This window comes from Lepisma saccharinum, chromosome 8 (genome assembly GCF_977018435.1).
Source record: "Lepisma saccharinum chromosome 8, izLepSacc3.1, whole genome shotgun sequence".
NCBI classification, from domain to species: Eukaryota; Metazoa; Arthropoda; class Insecta; order Zygentoma; family Lepismatidae; genus Lepisma; species Lepisma saccharinum.
Genome location: NC_139236.1, coordinates 3,997,456 through 4,019,486, shown reverse-complemented (window position 1 = coordinate 4,019,486; position 22,031 = coordinate 3,997,456). Strand labels below are relative to the sequence as shown.

Below are 22,031 nucleotides of genomic sequence, written 5' to 3'. Positions count from 1 at the left end.
GTTCCCATGCTGCTCCACCAAGAGAGATGGTGGAAAAGCCTGCGATCACTGATATCAACCCACGTAGATGGAATGGACCGATGCTAACTGATTCTGGCGGGTATCAAATATTTAGCCTGGGACACAGATCAGTTTCAGAAGAAAGAAGGGAATAAGAAAGAAACAAAAAACTCTGATCAAAATTAATGAGAATGGGGCAATGGTAAAACTAATTGTTTAACTTGTGAAAAATCTATACAAATTCAACAAAAATTAGGTCCAGATTTAATCCTAGTTTTAGATGAATGCACTCTGTTAAATATATCCAAAAATAGAGTTTTTGCTGGCATTGCAAAATTAAGCAAGAGCCGTGCTCGGGGCTTGAGTCTTGAACACAATGTTACTTTCGCTCCCTATGATGCTGTTGCAGCAGTCGCGTACAGGATGCTGATTGGGTCTTTTGGCTTGAACACCATATGAAGGGAGGTTGCATCATTTAGGAAAGCCCTGAATGCAGCGATCAGTGTGCTAGCAAATGTAGTGTTGCAAACCTATTCCATTAGAGATCGTGTGACAGAGTCGAGGCAACCCACACATCATTGCAAATTGAGGGATTTTTTTTTTTTTTTTTAGAAAAGGGAAATTTCGATGGTATATTGTGTCTCCAATTCTGTCCCAAGCATGACAGGGGAAGAAAAGGGGGAAGGTGAGGAGGGCAACTGAAAGCGAGACTGGTATTTTAAACATGCCTGATATTGACTTTGCTTAGTGCATCTTGGCCGAAATAAACGGTCTCTGTGGCGCAGTAGCCAAATTATCAACCCACACGGAGGGAGCGTACAACAATCAGCCAGCTGTTTTGCATTGTGTGTTTCTGTTTCTGAGTTTTGCAAAATTGTTTTGCGCTGTCAAAAGCTCATACCTGTTTCAGTGCAAACTGTTTGATTTCATGATGAATAGGGAAACTGTACATAGCGAAAGCAGAGACTTAATATTTAACGTTGTTGCATTTTTGGAGGGAAGTTAGCTACAAAGCCTGTAGCAACTACAGCAATATATGGATACGGCGGAAGGGAAGGAAAAATTCTTAAGTATGAAGCAGGGCAGTGTGAACTGAGTGAGTACCGAAATTTTCTTTAAGATTTATTATTCTCTTGATTTCGCTTGATTTGCTTCGTTCGATCAGTCTGTCATTAGAAATAAACAACAGCTAGATAGATTACAATTGATTTTCTCCATGTGGTAGTTGGATCGGCTTCTATGGTGTACGCCAATGTTATTATTCTCCTTGTTCATTAATAACAGTGGAGTAGGGGAGGAAATTTTTATGTAATATTTTGCAAATCAACAATAGTATTGGTATTGTAGATCGGTATTTCTATGTTTTGAGTGATTTTGTCAGATTATTGATTCTGAATTACATATTGCACAATAACATCGCTCTTCTCGTGATTGGCTGGATAATTTCTGAAATATTTGAAATTTGTAAAAATCAGTGTTGAAAAAATCATATAACTCTGTCATAGCCTCATTTTCAGTGAAAGGTGATCAAAACTTGGGTTGCCAATATATTAAGCATCATTATGTACACAAAAACAGATGTGAGTATTTCACAGGGGCGGTATAACACTTCTGGATGCGAGACTGAAGTGCACACCCATAGAGCCAGACCATGAGCCGCCACTGCTGGAAGGAGATAAAGAGCAAAAGCAATTGCAATTAATGTATTATTCAGAGTGCAAGTTATGAGTGAACAAGATGCACATTTTTAAAACAAGATAAAGTACTTACTGTGATTGGACTAGGAAGGTAAAACAATTGTGAATCATTTTCTTTTTCAGCTATGGCATACGTTAATACAACAGAAGATATTGTACTTGGTTCAGAAAGATGATATGTTCTTAAGCATCCACCAGAAGTACTTCTTTTACTTGTTAAAGATAATTTGATCTGAAAGAAAATAGATGTTTAGATCAAATTTGAGTTAATTCACATAACCATTTCCACATAAAATATTTGACTGAGAGGTTATTCACTTAATTAAAAGAAAAATCATATATTTATTGGAGACAAGATTGTCATCATGTAAAAAGTGGAGTGAACATAAAGAAAACTAGGCAGATTGCCTACCACCAAATTCATTCACTTTGTTTCACATAGTACAAGGTTCAAAAATGTTGATGAAACACCAATGATATGGTTGACATCCTCTGCACCAGCTTCAGAATAAATTCATTCTTCAAAACACTTATATTATAAGAAAAAAGATGAGTAATTAATAATTTACTTGGTATTATTTTTACAATACACAGTACCACATTGGAACCTTAAGCTGCCATGTCACTTGCATACATTCTTTCTGAAAAGAAAAAAAATCTAACTTTCCATTCTTCAATATAGAATATTTCTATAATAAAATTAACTGCTATTATCTTTGCTAAAATTTAACATACTGTTGTTTACTTATCTTCACTGAAACATTGTTTTCAAAATTTCCAGTAGCCTTACATTATGCAAATACATTAGTGCAAATGTATCTATCTCTGTTAGAGTAAAAGATTTAAAAATTAGAGTGTAACATTTTTTAGCATAAAATCTAAAATATTTAGAAACTTACACCTTGAGCAGCATGTCGAGCACTCATAATTTTACTTCGTAATTCAGCAAGTTTGTCTCTGATAGAATCATATTGGGTTGTTGTATTCAGTTTTGACTTCAGGTCCTTTGTTAAATCTTTCAATTCTTTGGTATCTCTATGGACTTGAAGAACTGTTAGAAACAAAAATATATATATTTTAAATATTCACCAGATCTAATGAAAAACTATTTTTAAAAATCTACTACAAAATTATTATTATCTGAAAACAGGCATCTATATTGCACCACAAATTTGACTAAAAAAAATATTAATAAAAAAAGAACAGGAAAAGAAATTAGCCAATTTTTTTAAAGTGGACCAACCTTCAAACAGGGAGGATACAGAGGGCAGCAAAATTCTGCAGCTAATAAAACTTGCATAAAGCATTCCTTTACTTGTTCATTGTCTTGTGCCATGTAAGTATCCATTTCTGCTCCAAGGCTCAACCTCCCAACAAATAAAATTAAGTTTCATTTTGAGCAATGCTAGAGACAGTCTTATTCAATCCGCTGGGAAAAGTATAATGTTTCAGCATTGGCCTTCTTATTCTAATGTCACACAATAATTAAGAAAGATGATCTTAAAAATTTAGTGGTTGCTAGAATATGACGAGCAAGGTGGAAATATGAAACTTTTCTACACAATATTTTCACCAAATTTACCACTCCAAATCATGAATTCTTATCTTGTTTGAGTTTGAAATACCACACCAATCTACTCAATGTATTGGAAATTCTTGATTCTGACTTCCACACTTCATTGCAATATTGTGTTGGCAATGAAAGCAAAGAGGCATATGGATGAATGTGCACTTTGTTCCAGATGAAAAACTTCCATGTGAAGCACAATGTAGAAAAATGCATTGCCTGGTCTAGGATATAGATCACAAAACTCTCAATAAATAATAATAACCCATCGTGCAACAGCCCTTGAGGGCCAGGGCTTATCTACCAACTGCCTGCCTCACTCCCACATGCCTCAGCAGAGGGAAGATGATCATCCAAACAGTTACAGGGTGATGTGTGGTCATCACCAGTCTTTATAGGTTCTCTATGACCACGTTACACTACTCATTCATAGCTCAACCTCCCCAATTTCCTCATGATGTGGGTGGACACTGATCCCATACACAGGCTGAAATCTCAGGAAAAGTTGTTACGTTTTCCCCAGGAGACTTGAACCTGCATGCATCCCATAGCCAGAGCCCAAAGCTTGCACCTTAGACAGAACAGCCACAGTGAGTGACCTCAATAAAAATAATTATGGGAATTCTTCGACACCACAATGATTAGTGTGAGATATAGTGGTTCATACTGAATGAGGCATGTCAACACATCAACACTATCCTCATTCTCCTGTATAAAACATCCCCTTAATGTATCATCATATCTTGAAGATGAAGAAGATTATAAAGTTAATACAATAATTCCAATGATGACACTATTTAGCCTTGTTTCCATGATTAATAAAACACTGAAAATGCTGACCAAGGCAGAATTTATTGTCAAATACAAACACTATAAATGTGATGTTTCAACCTCATAGCAAGGTCTTATTCACACTCTGAACCAAATTCAATATTTACATCTGACAGTTTCTGAAAATTAAATTGAATTTAAGGAGATTAGGAATAGTAAATCTATGAAAATTGTCTTTAAGTAGTGCCACATATCTGAAGATTTATTGCACTTAAGCTGGGTAAACAGTTAAATATTCATTTTAGACAAAATGTGTGTGTTAATTTTCCTGTGCCTCTGTGTGTCTATCTTTGATATATAGACTTCTGTTGGCAATGAATATTAATGAAAGGATACAACTTACAAAAGTTGTGAAAAAAAAATACAGTCTATATTGTACCAGGAGTTTCATAAATACTTGAGGGGTTACAAAAAAATATTGCAAGTAAACTATTGAACTTTCATTAATGAAACCAGTGCAGAACGAACGACAAACTCAAATAGATTTTCTTAACGCCTACAAATGTTCAATGTATGCATCACGGGTGACACGGCACGCACCAACACGATAGCAACGCAAACATTTTGTGAGTACATGTTTTGTTAAGCTGAGAGTTCATATCCCTGCCGCTAGGCGACACTCAAATCACCCACATCACTCGCAGTGTTTTGTGTAATGTTTTGGTCCTCAAGATCACGGGTCCTTACACCGTGCAACTTCTCTTTGTGGGGGTTTCATCATAGACAGGGTATTCATCTCAACGATGCCACGTGATATCGCAGTCCGAAGGGAGCATATCATCAAAGCAATAGACACTATCAACTGGCCCATGTTGATGCAAGTGTTGCAAGAAGTAGACTATTGTGTTGATGCATGCCGTGTCAACCGTGGTACATATATTGAACATTTGTAAGTGTTAAAAATAAACTGCTTCAGTTCCTCGTTCGTTCTGGACTGAAACCATTATTAACAAAAGTTCAATACTTTACATGCAATAAATTTTTGTAGCCCCTCAAGTATTTATGAAACACCCGGTGTATATTGCAGATAAAGGACATTTTTTATAGCATTGCTTGATCTTGTATCTTCTCCTACATGTACCAAATTGCAGATGAATTATGACATGCAAGACATGAATTGTATAACAACATAAATTACTTGGATTTATGAATAATAATCTAACATTGGAAAATGCCCAAAAGTTACATTCTTCATGGCATGAATTTGTGAAGAAAGATACTTAGATATTTAATCAGCATATTTTCAACACAAACTATAATGCACACATCTGTAAATTGTGTAAAATTACAATTTTGTCTGTCTTACAATCAAAACCCAACAAAGATGTTAATTACATTATTATTCAGTATTTAATTTCCTAACGGCAAATTGATTGCCTTTATGACAGGTGAAAAGGTAAAGGTATAGTATTCCCTTCTCATTACATCATGTCATGAAGACACATAGGTGGGTGTAGAGTTAGGGGTCCTGCATATTATTTACCTCAGTCATGATCGAGGTGCACTGGCAGCCTTTACTTGGGGGTGCCTCATGTTGAACCCCAGAGCAGGGTATTGTCAGAAAAATTCCCACTTGAGATCATCCACTCTGCAAATTGAATGCAGGTTTCACATCTAGCAGTTAGGGAGTTTTTATGACAAGTAACATTATGAATGTGAATTATAATGTAATTTCCAGCGTAAAGCAAAATACACTTTCTTGTGTCAAAACATACCAATGCTCTGTTGATCATCTTGAATACCAGCCAAATAATACTACTGGAAAATATATATAAAATCACATTTGTTCAATCCAAAGTAAATCATACAGCCCCATACTGTAAAAACTACAACTTCCATAGACATTACCCTTTCTAAGCTTTTCTATAAGATCTACAGAAGGTTGTTCGCAATATATCCTAACAACTTTGTGATGCTACTACCATCTGTGGCATTGAGTGACAGTGCAGCTGTTGTTATCAGTCATGTATCGCAGCTTGCTGGAGTATAATGCATGTACCTGTCAAATGGCAACAAAAGTGAATCGTTATTTAAAAGGGTACCTCATGATCCTTTTCCATGCACATTTCTCATATGACTGAATAGCAAAACAGTGTCAAGAGAATGGTTTGACTGCCAGGAAAACCATTGTGAAAGAGATAGTGGCCTGATGCACACAACAGGGGTCCATTGGGAAACATTCACCCTTAAAAGGAGGACACCAGTAAAAAGTATCGCCTGTTGTGCTCCGAGAAATTTGGCAAATGGCATGCAGGAAAATACACATAGTCAGGAGGGTGCACATGGCTCCTTCCACTTTGAACACAATCATCCATAACCATCTTGGGCTGCAGTGTTTTCATTAAGGTCTGTGTGCTCCACCTCCTATCACATTCCTAAATGCAGGATCAACTGCAGAAAACTCTATGAAAGACACCTGTTGGGGTACAAATGGAGAACTGTGGTCAGAATGGATGAAGTGTACATTTACTTCACTGGCAGTGGTCACTTTTGGTCGATTATTTACATAACACTGATAGCAAGAGGTGCAGCAACTTTGTTCGCTACTGCCAGGACACTTTTCAAAGGTGCTTCATGGTTGTCACTGGATTCGATTAAGCAAGAAGTTGCCAATACCTAAGGTGGACAGAAATGCGAAGGTGAATGCTGCCTACTTTCAGTCATGCATTATGATTCCATCTTCCACACAGACATACCTAATTTGTACGAAGAGGAAACTCAACAGGTGCACATTCATGTGGACAAGACCTTAAGCTATACTGCCCAAACATCTCTCCACTTTTCGATTAACAGGAGATGGAGGTGAGAAACAGGGATCCACGTTATCCTATTTTAGGTCATTCTGGTCAAAGGCTCTGATGCCAGTCTTATGGATGTCTGTGCTGCGAGTGACTCTTGAAACGATGTCTGAAACATCTTTGGAAAGCCTACATAGAAGAATGCGATAGAATTCCCATGCCCGTTCTCCAATGTAGTTTGCTACAATGCTGGTGATCCAATAGAACAACCAGTGGTGCCAGCATGGCATTTCATGAGGTCAGTTCACCTTGAAAGTAGTTAGGAAATATCTAAAAACCTTCTGTAATAAGATCACTTACTGTGAGAGTTTGCCATGTCCAGATTGAGAGTGCCTACATTTGCAAGTTCATTAAGTCTAGGCCTTAGAATTTTGTTCACATTCTCTTCTACTTCCTTCACTTCAGAGATTACATCTTCAGCCCTAGATAGTATTGAAGATGCATTTCTTGTGACTTCTTTTGCACGTTTTGACCCTGAAAAGAAACATTCTTTTTAAATATCAATGTTGATCTAGATTCAAATATTTATAACATCAAACACTGCAAACTGTGTATTAAATAAATAACTAAATATCACAATACAGAGAAACAAGTACTCACTTTATCCGCAAAACTGTTTATTTCTTTGTTCTATTAATTTCAGTGGCCTCTAACACCATCCTCATTGGAACTTGTTGCACTGTTCAAGTATCACAACTGAAGAAAACAAAAAGCAATTACCAGACAATATATATCAACCTCCATTTTGTCCAGTAAGTACGTCTTGTTTCCTCCAATTCTGTTATTGTCCATGCTCCTGACCCTTTCCATTTTTGACAAATAAACATAGTGGGTGGAATGAGACATTTCCAGCAACTCCTACTAAGTACAAATCCAGCATTTAGATATAATTGCTTCATGCTGCTTTAAAAAATCTCGAGGTCAAATGTGAATGGTTATGGCATGTAGCAATAATAAAGATATGGTACAGAGCAATGGAAGGTAATTGTATAAAAATGTAACTGTGAGATCCAGTTTATTAGTGTGAAAGGGTGTCCTGATTACTATTAGCCATATAATATAGCATTCAGAATTAACTATTGGTCTTTTCCACTCTTACGGTGGCCAGTCCTAGTTCTGGCAAGAGAAGTGGGGAGTGGGGATTATGCCACAGATCAACCAGACACAGCAGTGGCACCGAGAGTTACGACATTGAGGAAAGAAGTATTACATGAACCTTGTTCTACTGGCTGCCATGTTTCTTATTGTGCTGAATTGATCGCTTTGACACTCTCCACTTCCCTTGACAGAACTGGGATCGGCTGCTGTAACAGTAGAAAAGACCTTTAACATATTTTATTCATTAAAAAATATGACATTAGTATTAGATGTCTCAGAAAAGGTGCGACATTGCTTTCTTCAATCCAGCTATCTGTGCATGCCAAAATGTAACAAATCATTTTGTACCTTAGCTAAACATGCAAGTTTCCAAATTGTGGTTCATGTAGGCAAATATGAAAACAAAAATTTACATGCTGACTTATGCGTAGAAAGAAACAACTATATTATCATGTATAAAAGCAGAAATCATTAACATGTGTTCCCATTACTTACCACTTTCCTGCAATCCTAACTGTCTATTCAACTCTTGGTTAGAAATGTTTGAACTTGCCAAACTATCATTGATGGCAGCCAGTTTCTTCTTATCATCTCCAAGCTGGCGTTGCAGCTCATTAAGTCTGTTCTGGAGAGTTTTGGAGAATTCCAGTATGTCCTTGGAACCTGAGAGTAACTTTTTCGCTCTGTCAAGAAGAGAGAAATCCTTGTCTGGGGGATATACCTGGGAATAAGAAATATGACAGATTCAAGGCCAATTTTCATGTGACAGCATACCTTATTGTGGTGTTGTACGTGGAAACTCATTCTTTTGGCTATTTTATATTAGCTTTCATTCACCAGCCAAGAAGCAAAAAGGCTTAAAAAAACCAACTTTAACCTGCAAGAATGTTAATAATTGGCACCCATGCTAAATCAATCCATTACGAGGTAAGGTTCTGTCCCAGGGCTGGTCCCTGAAGACACAACTAAGGGCGTTAAAACCTTACCTGTACCGGATTTTACGGTCTGTATTTGAGGGTAGGACCCGTTGACCAACGGGCAACGAGTCAGAGGTAGAGCAGGTAATAAACGTAACACAAATTGAATAGTTAATTGACTGAGTTTTATTTAGTAAGCACTCCAATAGAATAATGGAAGGGAGAAGTTAGGGGCGGAAGGAAGGATTAGCACCATAAAGGGGCAGGTATTTATCTCGGGATCGCCTGGAAGCTGGGATGCTCGGCTGGGCACTAGTCCTGCTGGCTGACCTGAGGTACCTCACCTCTGGACAGGCCCTGGCTTGGGCCCCCATGCCTTCCGGGCAGTCCTGTAGTCGATTGTCCTTGTCTGGTACTGTTGTGCTAACGCGACCCGATCTCCATCCTTGGTGTTCTCGTTGGCTTCTGCTGCTGAATGAGGTTGTTAACCCCTTTTGTAGGGCTCTCAGGAGTTGGGAAATGCTTAGGATAGGTTTTCTGGGTATGGCCGGCAACGAATTAGTCACAGATCAGACTGAAATACTAGCATGGATGCCACTAAAAATTTTGACCAAGAAGGTCTTTTTATGGTCATATTGTGACCTAAAAAGGTCAAATCTCAAAGTCATCTAAATATATTCATGTAATATATCAGATGAAAGATATGGACGAAACAAACAGTTTGGATCAGAATTTTAATCTTAGAAGTAGATCATAAAGATCAAAGTCCATTCCAATAGGGCCTCCCTCCCCGATGGCGCAGTGGTAGTATCGTTGCATTGTAATCATGGGGTCCTGGGAGATACCAGGAGGAGGCACATAGTGGTTTGAATACCACTTTAAACTGTAGGTCCAGTCCCAATTAGCCTTATTGTGTACAAAGTGGACTTAAAATGCCAAATCAAACCAAACCAATCCATTCCAATATTTCTATCAGACCTGCAGCTAGTTGGTTTAGCATTGGTGTTTGCTGTTAACATTACATGTATTAAAAGTCCGTTTAAGCCTACTCAAAGAAAAATAGCTCATGTTTCATGCTGTCTGGACTGTATGCTATGTACGGTCCTGGAGATAATTTTAGTTATATAAAAAATAATAATTAATGACATATTAGAACTGAACTGTAATATGAAAATTTTTATAATAATTATATGCTTTTGTAAGTCAACAGCAACAGTTCCGAAACTTAAAAGATATCAACTTTATTTTCAACACACACATACTACAACAAGCTTTGAAAATGATACAAATATATCTATAAATAAGTAACAACTGTTGGTCTGCACACAAACTACAAAATTCAACAAAGAAACCAAAGCCTTCAGAAAATATTGAACCATTATTCAGAATTTGAAACTTGTTTTTTGACATCGAAAGTTTGAGTTCTTGTTTTTAAGTCCACTTTATACACAATTAGGCTGATCGGGAACTATGCTTTCTGTGGGATCCGAACCACTATGTGCCTCCACAGGTTATCAAATTTGCAACCCCTTGATTGATAGGGGTCGAAAATAACCTATTGTTTATCTCGCAGTTTTAATCCAATTCTTTTTTTATTATTTCACATCATTTACGTATGAACTTCATGGCCTAATCAAGACTATGAGAAAGAACGATGAACAGGACAAACACGACGACACATGCATGCCTTGGCCAGGGTTCGGATCTGGAGCCCCTAGCTTGACGCTGCCTTCTCTACCATGGAGCCGCCTATTATTTAGTTATTTTATTGTTAAATGCAAGTGAGCAGTTCACAAGAAAAGAATACTCTCTTATTAACATGTGTGAAAGGTTTTAACATGCTGTGACGTTGGCAACGCTGAAGGTGATGGCAATTGGCCTGCAACCACCCACTGCCCATATACTGGGATAGGAGGAAAGCCATATATAGTGCCCATAATGCATGTAAAAGGATAACGAAGCCTCCAATGCCCTCTTGAAGTGGCAGGAGCTGAGTGAGTACACCACTGCGGTGCACCGCACAGAAAGAAGATTTTCATCTCATGCATAGACACACAACAGAAATTGCTCACCAAGGAATTTGATACATTATGTAACTATTATTCACTACATGTCTACATTTATGATGTAAGTTCAGAAATATGTTGTATTTTCTCAACTTGCCACCTAGGGAGTAGCTGTCGCTGCTTCTCGTTCAGTTCTATAATGAGCCCTTTCACATTATTGTGAATGAGAACATCAGAAAGCTGGAAAACTGCATTGTAGAGTGCATTTCTATCAATTGCAATCTTGACAATGACAAATGATTGACTTTGATGAAACTCAAACACGAAAACATCTCATCAGGGCTGTAACCCACTATCTTGTAAAACCTGCCTTCTAGCAACCAAATGCATAACTACAGGACACTGCCTAATATGAAAGAAAACTTTAAGAGTGTCTCCATCAATTGGTGCAGTTAAAAATGCCAAAGGTTTCATGACCTGTTCAGAAAAGAATATTGAAATCCCAACAATGATTTTGAATAACACTGTATAACATTCTCAAATTGGGAGAATGACCTACTTCCAAGAGCCATATTCAGATCTAAAAATAGTACCAAACTGTTTATCTCGTCCATAACTTTCTTTTCATATATTACATAATTATATTTGGAAAACTTTGTGATTTAAATTTTGGGCCACAATATGACCTTCAAATAACCTTCAAGGTCAAAACATTTAGTGGCATCCATCCTAGTATTTCTGTCCGATCTATGACTTGCAACGTCCTGCTCGAGAAAGGTGCCTACTACACCTACACTAGTACGTCAGCGGAGGTGTAAGACCACTAGCTTGGCAACGACCAATCAGTAGCACCATATGCTCTGCAAAGTTTTACCCATCATGCTAACCTTTTCTCCAGCGGTGGCATGAGACTCGATTTCACTCAGGGTTCGGGAATAAGTACACTGTCCAACGTTAGAGAAAGTTTAATGAATGTAGCTGGATACACCTATGCAACTGTAAACGTTGTAAGTTTAGCACACGCCCGTGTAGGATATTACACTCACTTGGCCAATATATTGCCACACAATGGGGGGAGAATGGCTTCTGCAAACTGCCGTAAACTGGAACAGATACACTGTTGCTGCTTCCCTCTGAAGTCATATCCTTAGCACCAACAAACGTCAGGAAAGTGCAGTCCTTTACTAGCGCCGACTTCTGTAGCTGCAGGCTTTTTACAGGGAACTGTTGGCTTTTGGGGAGCAAGGGCATCTATTAGGGTCACCCTCACAATAACCGTAGTATTTCACCAGACCTGTAATTTTACCTTCTGGGCAGTTGCCTAGAAACCCAACGCCACAGTACCCTGGCAGGGTGCCGCAGGTTGATAGGGGGAGGAAACCTCTCGCAGCAAGCGGAGCGGGTCCTCTCACTCTAAAGTGGAGTTTTTCTCTCCCGCCAATAAGCGGAGTGGGGTATCTCTCACTCGAAAGTGGAGTAGGTTCTCTTACCAAAGGCAGAGTTCAACATCTCTCGCTGGAAGGTGGAGTGTAGCTTCTCTCGCCCGCAGGTGGAGGACAACTTCTCTAGGGTGCTTGGCCTCTCGCAAGAGCGGAGTGCTTCTTTCTTCCGGGTCAGTTGGTAAGAGATATCTTATCGTGAGCCGACCTGAAAGCCAACTGAAGAATATCTGCAGCACGGCCGGTTATATAGCCTTGGTTCAAGTAGCGCCTCTAGCGCCGTTCACGTGAACTACGTGGAACCGTGTTAGAGCAGGCAAGGCCATCTCTACGGCAGTACTATTGAACTAAGTGCTCAAGGCACAAACGATAAATACATATTATTATATTAAACATGTGCTAAACGTTAATATACAATTATATGATAAATATTACATATTCTTTGCGACCACGTAGGGCCTTATTAACAGAATAAAAATACATTACTTCTGATAAACACAAGGTATTAACACATGTAACATTGAACTAGTAAATAAAATAACTTTGAACATAATAACAATGGTTACATATACACCGAGCAAATAAACATTAGCGTTACTAATTAGTATGATCTCTCAGGATCATTACAGACTAATTGATTTAGGATGGGTGCCAGTTATTAACATCATGCAGGTAAAAATAACAATTTTGGTCTTTGGTTGATTTATTATTAAGAAAATGTGAAGAAGCGTGAATTACATGTTCTTCACGTTCTTTTAATTAAGATGGTCCATGTTAAATAATTCTTTATTTACAGCATGCAATTAAATACAACATATGTTACAGTTAATAATGATTGCAAACCCACATAATTACTTAGTACTTAGTCAAAATAAAGAAAATGTGGAAGAAACAAATTTTCTGAACTTCCTGTATTCACATTCCTACACTTCTTTAAGTATAGTGGCTTATGTAATAGAAGTTCTTTCATTTTATTAAAGGCAGCAACATATTATATTTGAGAAATATCAAGTAACATCTGTTATACATAACATCTGTTATACAAGGAAGTCAGAGAAATTCCCTGGAGTTGTAAGTTCCATACCCTACCATCAGTGGTGGTGATTGGGTTGCAGAACCGGGGGGTCAAGGTGCCAAAACTGAGGGGGCAAAGACAGTATATTTCTCTTTTTAGATTAGGTTTATCATAGCATGGGGGCAAAAGTGGCGAAAAGTGGGGATGGGGGAACTGCCCCCCCCCCCCCCTAATCACTGCCACTGCCTACCATATATGACCAAGTTGCTTTCCTTACAAATGCAGTTACTAAAGTGAGCAACAACCAGGCTTGCCAGTAGTTGGCATATTTTCATAAACTTCTCGAAATCAACGAACTAAACATTATGTTTTCGAAAATTGATTTTGTAGCTCATGGCAGCAGAAGCATTGCACACTTGCTAGAAATAATTTTAATTGACTTTTAATCACTCTTGAACATGTACAAGGTTGTGCATGTACCAAACTGTTAGTAATGTATAAAAATAAAAATTCCCACCTTTCAGTCTTTTGTATACAATATTTCATGCAATTACATTTGACCAAAAGAAATTCACATCCATTTTATTTTATCCATATGCAAAGGGATCACCCGTTATTTAAATACATTTTGGATGAGTAAAAATATGCTTCAAAAACATTCTGATCGGCTAGATTTTGCGATTACAATGTATAACATTGTAGGCATAGGGATGTGACGACCTCATCGCCCAGTGACGTTTTCAATTCAGTTAGTCAACCAACAGAGTGAAATGGTCAACATTTTGCTCTGTTGGGATTTACAGAGCTGTCCTGTCATGGCTCTATGAGCGTCCCACAATCGGCAGAAGTAAGGTATGGTTGGTGGACTACAATGTGATCCTCCCAGCTAGATCTGAGGGATTCGCTGACCAATGAGAGGTGCGGTCCTCCATTCATATTGCAGGTTAGGCGTAGAGCTGACAACTCTGCACTGTAAAAAGACATGTCAACAAACAGCAATATGAGGCCATGGATGTTCCCAAGGTAAAATATTCCGGAGGAAAAATAGTCCCCCATTCGGATCTCCAGGTGGGGACTACTTTGGGAGGTCCCTGGACTAAGGATAAGATCTACATTAGGAATAAGGATATTAAATTAGGCACTTGGAATGTTCTGAGCCTTTACCGGCCTGGGGCATTTCAGTGTACAGTTAATGAGATAGTTAAGTATAAATTAGATGTAGTAGCTGTCCAGGAAATTAGGTGGCCAGGAGAAGGGAATTGTAAAACTAAAAATTATACTTTTTTCTATGGTGGTACTGAAAATCATAATTTTGGAACAGGCTTTTTCATAAATAATAGAATTATTACGGCTCTTAAAACAGTAGAATTTATTAATGATAGGATATCATATGCAGTTTTACAGGGTAGGTGGTGTAAAATTATTTTAATAAACATACATGCACCAACGAAAGGTAAAGATGATAATACTAAAGATGATTTTTATGCAGAGTTAGAACAGGTCTTTGATAAATTTTCTCAGTATGATATGAAAATTCTGTTAGGTGACTGTAATGCAAAGAAGATATATAAGATTGATTACTTTTGCAACCTCAAAGAATTTAATTGTGAAAAGTACCACTTTTAAACATAAAGATATTCATAAATATACCTGGTCTTCTCCAGATGGTAAAACTCATAATCAGATAGATCATATTCTCATTGATAAGAGAAGGCATACTAGTATAATTGATGTTCGTACACATAGAGGTGCTGACTGTGCCAGTGACCATTATTTAGTAATTGCTAAATTAAGAGAAAGACTCTCAGTGATAAATCATAAGCAACAAAATCTAAATGTTATAAAATTTAATACAGGAAAATTTGCTGATGAAAGAATTAAGGAAGATTACCAAATTAAACTGTCCAATAGATTCGATGTTTTGCAGCATTTAAATGATGATGAAAATATAAATGAAACAGACGTAAATAAGAATTGGGAGCACATACATAATGCAATAGAATCAGCAGCTAAAGAAAGTAAAGGATACCATAAACCAAGAAAAAGTAAGCCATGGTTTGATAATGAATGTCATAATCTAATGGAAATAAGAAATCAGGCTAGACTTAGGTGGTTAAATAACTCTGATGATACAAATCTAAGCAATTATAATAGAATAAAGTGAGAAGTTAACCGCATGTTTAGAAGTAAAAAAAAGAGATTACTTGAAAAGCAAAATTAACGAAATTGAAACAAACAGCAAAAATAAAAATATCAGAGATTTATATAAAGATGTAAATGAATTTAGAAAGGGGTGGCAACCTAAAGTAAACTTGATAAAAGATAAAGACGGTGATTTTCTAGCTGACCCAAGCGATATTCTAAATAGATGGAAGAACTACTTTAATGACCTTTTAAATGTTCATGTAGGAGATAAATCAGAAGTAAATGAAGTGCACACAGCAGAACCTTTAGTTCCAGAATCTAACTTGAGTGAAGTTAAAGATGCTATTAAAAGGCTAAAGAATAACAAAGCACCTGGCATTGATTTAATACCAGCTGAGTTAATTAAATATGGTGGAAATTCGTTAATATGTCAAATTCATAAGTTAATTTGTTTAATATGGAATAAAGAAGAAATCCCTCAACAGTGGAAAGAATCCATAATTGTTCCTGTGTTTAAAAAAGGTGATAAAATGAACTGCAATAATTACCGTGGAATTCCTCTACTCTCAACAACATTAAAAATATTATCTAACATTCTTTTAACAAGATTAACCCCATATGCTAATGAAATTATAGGTGATTATCAATGTGGATTTAAACGTAACAGATCAACTACAGATCAAATTTTTCACATCAGACAGACACTTGAAAAAAAGTGGGAATATAATCAAAATGTCCATCAGCTATTCATTGATTTCAAAAAAACATATGATTCGGTCAAAAGAGATCAATTATATAATATATTAATAGAGTTTGGAATACCTAAGAAGCTTGTTAGTATGATAAAAGTATGCACCAGTGAAACAGAAAGTAAAATTCGTGTGGGTATTAATGTGTCTCACAAATTTGCAATTCATGATGGGTTAAAACAAGGAGATGCATTATCTCCATTGCTCTTTAATTTTGCCTTAGAATATGCTGTTGTGAAGGTAAAAGAAACTAAAGAAGGACTAAAATTAAATGGTATGACTCAGTTGTTAGCATATGCAGATGATGTAGACTTATTAGGGGATGATATAAATACAATTAAGAATAATGCTAAAATATTTTTCAAAACTACTAAAGAGATAAGTTTGGAAGTTAACAAAGAGAAAACTAAATATATGCTTACCGGTCGAAATCAAGTGTTAGGTAATAATTATTGATAACAACTCGTTTGAACCAGTTTCCAAATTCAAATACTTAGGAGTAATATTAACATGTGAAAATTATATTAAAGAGGAAATAAAAAGTAGGCTTATTTCAGGAAATGCATGTTACTTCTCTCCCCATAAACTTTTGTCTTCTCGTTTAATATCTAAGAAACTAAAAGTTAAAACATACAAAACAGTAATTTTGCCTGTAGTAATATATGGGTGTGAAACTTGGTTCCTTACCTTGAAAGAGGAACATAAATTGAGAGTATTTGAAAATAAGATCCTTAGGAAAATATTTGGACCTAAAAGGGATGAGGAGACAGGTGAGTGGAGAAGGTTACATAATTTAGAAGTACATAATTTGTATTCATGTCCAGATATTATTAGAATAATTAAATCAAGAAGACTTAGGTGGGCAGGCCATGTGGCACGAATGGGAGAGGAAAGAGGAGTTTACAGGATTCTTGTTGGGAAACCTGATGTAAGAGACCTGTAGGAAGACCAAGACGAAGATGGAGGGACAACGTTGAGATAGACCTAAAGGAAATCGGTAGGGATGGAAAAGAGTATATAGATCTTGCTCAAGATAGGGACAGATGGAAGGCCTGTGTTGCTGCAGCCATGAACCTTCGGGTTTAAGAAGGCTAGAGAGTTAGTTAGTTAGTTAGTTAAAGTGAGCAATACATATATTCCCCTTAAAGCCATGGTTTAGTGACAAGGTTCAGTAATTCAGGAAGCTAAGAGACTACTATTATTTAAAATTCAGGAACACAAGCGATACAGACACATAACTTAGTTACAAGCATTTAAAAAATTGAGCCAAAAAAAATATAATGTGCAATAATAAATGTCATTATTACAATACAATTTCTGTGTAAAACTTGCAAAATGCTAAAGCAATGTGGTGTGCCCTAAGGTGACATTGGCTCTCACTTGCCTCTAATTGAATTATTTGTATGTAATCCAATGTGCATCAAGTTCAATGAAACAGAATATCCGCAAGACATTTGTCTCACTGAAATCACAAAGTAATTTTCTCATTTCAAACATCATGCTGAAGGAAGTTAAGAAAGCATATTTAACTTATTTGTAGTTCAGCCTTCCCTGTACATATGGCATACCCAAACCTCATAAACCAGGAACTTCTCTAAGAATCATAGTGGCTGGCTTCAATTAACCCAGTGTTCACCTGACCAAATAGCTCCTCCAGAAACTAACCGCTCACAATGATAAACTTACCTACTGCCTAAAGAACAACCTTGAAGCAAAAAAAAAAAAATGTCATCTCCTTCGTCAAAGCCAACAACTGTAAATTAGCCAGCATAGATGTAGTGGATATGTACTTCTCCATTCCAATCAGCCTTTCACTTGACTCTACCAGAACATGGCTCCTCAGCAATGGCACGCCCCCATTTGTAACAGATGAAATCTGCAAACAAGCTTCACCCACAACTATTTCCAGTTCGAAGACAGTTTCTTCCACCAGACAGGAGACCTAGGGATGGGCAACCAACCCTCTTTCTGCACCACTATCCAACATTGTACTGCATATGGCAGAGATATCAATACTCACCCAACCAGAGTTTGCACATATAAGATACAGAAGATATGCTGATGACACCCTAGTCATTTACAAACAGTAAGAGGACTTAAAGCATCTCCTAACTGCCCTCAACAACATACATCCTAACATAAATTTCACTGTTGAAAGGGAAGAAAAAGCCAACTCAACTTTCTCGACCTAAGCATCCAACGACACCAAGACAAATTCATCACGTCCATATACAGGAAACCAGGTTCAGGCACCTAGTACATCCATGCCAAATCCAACCATCCACCAAAACAGAAAGCTGGAGTATGGATGAACTTCTACAGAAGAGCCTTCACATACAGCTGCACAGAAGACGACCTCTATGATCAAATAGCATGCGTAACTGAAATAGGACTAAACAACGGTTACACCGAGTGCCAGCTATCCATGTGGTGTGCAAAAGAAGCCCAGCTCAGACATCCACAAGACAGAGATAAGCTGAACCAAAATCCCAAACCCAAATGAATCACCTTTCCATACCACCTAACCACATCAGGCAAATTCACCAAGGCCCTCAAACCCTTCAACATCCAACTGGCACACAAACCTATATCCCAAATCGGAAGAGCACTACCCAATTTCAAGAGATACTATCTACCCAAAGTTGCATCCCCTGGTGTCTACAAGGCCACTTGTGCTAGTGTCGTAGAGGTTGAGCATTTTACATTATACTCAGTAAATAACTGTTCTACTTCACAGCAAATTATGAAATAACACTAATGTATATAGTTCAAAATCACAACACTGATCTCTGATGAGTATACTTATTATTTGCACTGAATAAATACATTAATTATTGATTGATTGATTGATTTAGTTTATTTTACTTCGCGTTTTGTGCCTCTTGGCTAATTTGCGAAGATGGGGATGAGTGATGAAATGATGAAATGGATGAAAATGGACATTCACAAACAACCATACCCGACCAGGATTCGAACCCGGGACCCTTGGTGTCGCAGCGCGATGTGCTAACCACTCGGCCACAGGGTCGGGCTACATTAATTATGCACCAATAGGCCAATCAATTTGGTTTAAAACAGGATCTCTTATTTCATGATGCAAGAATAATTCATTTGGAGTGTATCCCGTTACTTCAGATACGGAGTTATTTAATAGTCCTAAAACAAAACTTAAATATTTTGACCAATGTTCATGATTTTTGCTTATGTAGAGTCTTAATAATCTAATTAACTCCTTGTTGTATCGTTCAATAGGATTGGCAAACGGAGAATAAACTGAAGTTGTGATATGCCGTATTTTAAATTCTTCCACAAAAGTTTTCCATTCTCGTGACTTGAATTGCGAACCATTATCAGACAGTAGACTATTACATACAGGATAATGATAAAAATATTGCAGTTTAAATTTATTAATTTCTTCTCTAGATGTTGCTTTCCTTAAAGGATATGCCATAAGAAACTTAGACATTACATCTATTAGAGTCAATATAAATGTGTAACCTTGAGATTTTGGAAGTGGTCCTATCAAATCAACTGAAATCAAATAATGTGGACTGGTAGAATAAACGTGTAAATCATCCTTTTCATTTTTCAAAACAGCTTGTTTAGTTCTGGCACAAGTTAAACGATTATTCAAATACTGTTTAATACTGAAGTTCATCTTTGGCCAATAATATAATTTCTTGCATTTACTGAAAACCTTTCTATATCCAAAATGTCCTTGCATATCATGCAGTTTATGTAAGATTTTCGGTATTAATGAAACTGGCACAACTAATCTCCAATTATCTTCAGAAACACATTTTAAAAATAAAATGCTATCTTGGAAAGCATACTGAGTCTTACAAGACTTGGAAAGATTTCCGTTCTCTATCTTCTGAATTAAAGCACTACAATATGCATCACGATGTTGAGACTCCTTCCAGAATTCCAAAGTATCTTCTTCAATAATATCCAATTTTAAGTTATTAATAAACAACTCGGATAAAGAAATATTTCCTGTAGTAGTATCAGGATATCGACTTAATGTGTCAGCCGCTTGATTGTTTACTCCAGAAACATGGTGGATATCATAATCAAAACCTTGCAGTTTTAAACACCATCTATTTAAACGTGGATTTAAAGTTCTTGCTGACTCCAGCCAAGAAAGAGATTTGTGATCTGTGAACAAATTAATTTTAGTTCCGGCTACATAAATATAAAATTTCTCAAAAGCAAAAATAATTGCTAAACATTCGATTTCATGTGTACTGTAAGATAACTCATTACCATGAAGAACTCTACTTCCATATTGAATAATCCTGGGGTTATCTTCTAGTGTCTCTCCATTTTGCCATAAAACACCTCCAATACCTTTATTTGAACCATCTACATTTATGTTAAAAGGTTTAGAAAAATTAGGCTGTGCTAAAGCTTCTGGAGATATAACCAAATCACGTAACCTTTCAAAAGCTTCTACATGCACTTCCTTCCACGTCCAGAGAATATTCGACTTTAGAAGTTCATAAAGTGGATGGGCAACTTCTGCAAATTTATTCACGAATTTTCTTCTCCAGTTAACTAAACCCACGAATTTTCGAAGTGACCTTTTGTTATTTGGTGTTGGAAAATTTATTATAGCAGAATTCTTGCTACTATCTACCTTAATTTCATTTCCAGAAACAATATGTCCAAAAAAGCAATTTCTTTAGAAGCAAATTTGCACTTTGAAAACTTGATGGACATATTAACATCTTTCAATTTTTGCAGAACAGCTTCCAGTTGTGTTAAATGCTCCTGCCAAGTTTTACTAAAGATCAAGAGATCGTCTAAATAGCAAACAACAAAGTTGTTGAATTCTCTCGTGAAAATTTTGTTCATCCTGTCTTGAAAAATGGACACAGCAGATCATATGCCGAAGGGAAGATATCGAAATAAATACTGTCTACCACGATATGAGAAAGCAGTATAAAGATGTGATTCTGGAGTTAATGGGATCTGGAAATAGCCACACGATAAAGCAATAGAAGAGAAATATTTTGATCCCAAAAATCGTTGTAACATTTCATGAATTGGTTCAACTCTAACTTGAGGACTGACGACATGCTTATTCAAATTTCTAAAATCCACTACTGGTCTCCATAAACCACCTTGTTTTGGCACAATGTGTAGAGGATTTAAATATGGGGAAGATTCTTGATATATGATACCCCAACTTTCCCATTTGGCGAGTTCTTCTTCTAAATTCTTTCTCCTAGAAATTGGTATAGGATAAGGTGCCGTGGCAATAGGTACGTCACTGTCTAACTGTATCTTATATGGTTCTACCTTGGCATGTCTTGGTTTGTCAGAAAATTGTTCGTGATAATTCCATAAGAGTGAAAATAAATCGCGTTTCTGTAAATCACCGATATCTACAATTGCAAATACTTTCTCGTAAATATCCCTCTGAGAAGGCATATAATTTGCTTCAATATCTAACATATGTACATATTTTAACATCCTACATGACTGGAATTCATTCTCAGTTATGTCAGTATCATGCTTCACATCAGATACAAGCTTGTCAGATTCAACACTTATCGTACTAGAATCCTTATTATTTAATGTTGTACACACTTGCTTTCCTGATGAAGTTATTAAACTTATATTCTGATTCCTAAAATCCACAATTGCTTTGTACTTTCGTAAGAAAGGAACACCTAAAATAATGTCTGCATTAAGTTATTTTAAAATGAAAAATTCCATTGGAAAGTATTCGCTGTCAATCTGAATATTTATCGTCTTACAACC

The 22,031-nt window shown here is 36.7% G+C and overlaps 1 protein-coding gene across 3 annotated transcripts in view; it reads right to left on the bottom strand.

Annotated features, from left to right (window-relative positions):
* The window catches only part of wb (wing blister), an 849,362-nt gene that overhangs the window by 99,829 nt on the left and 727,502 nt on the right, over positions 1–22,031 (bottom strand). For all 3 annotated transcript variants that reach the window (XM_083126284.1, XM_083126285.1, XM_083126286.1), the window contains 4 exons: positions 8,487–8,712; positions 7,194–7,367; positions 2,597–2,748; positions 1,771–1,929 (listed from right to left, as the gene is read on the bottom strand). In XM_083126284.1, the coding sequence (XP_082982410.1) occupies positions 1,771–1,929; positions 2,597–2,748; positions 7,194–7,367; positions 8,487–8,712 (711 nt within the window). The remainder of the gene's footprint in view (positions 1–1,770; positions 1,930–2,596; positions 2,749–7,193; positions 7,368–8,486; positions 8,713–22,031) is intronic.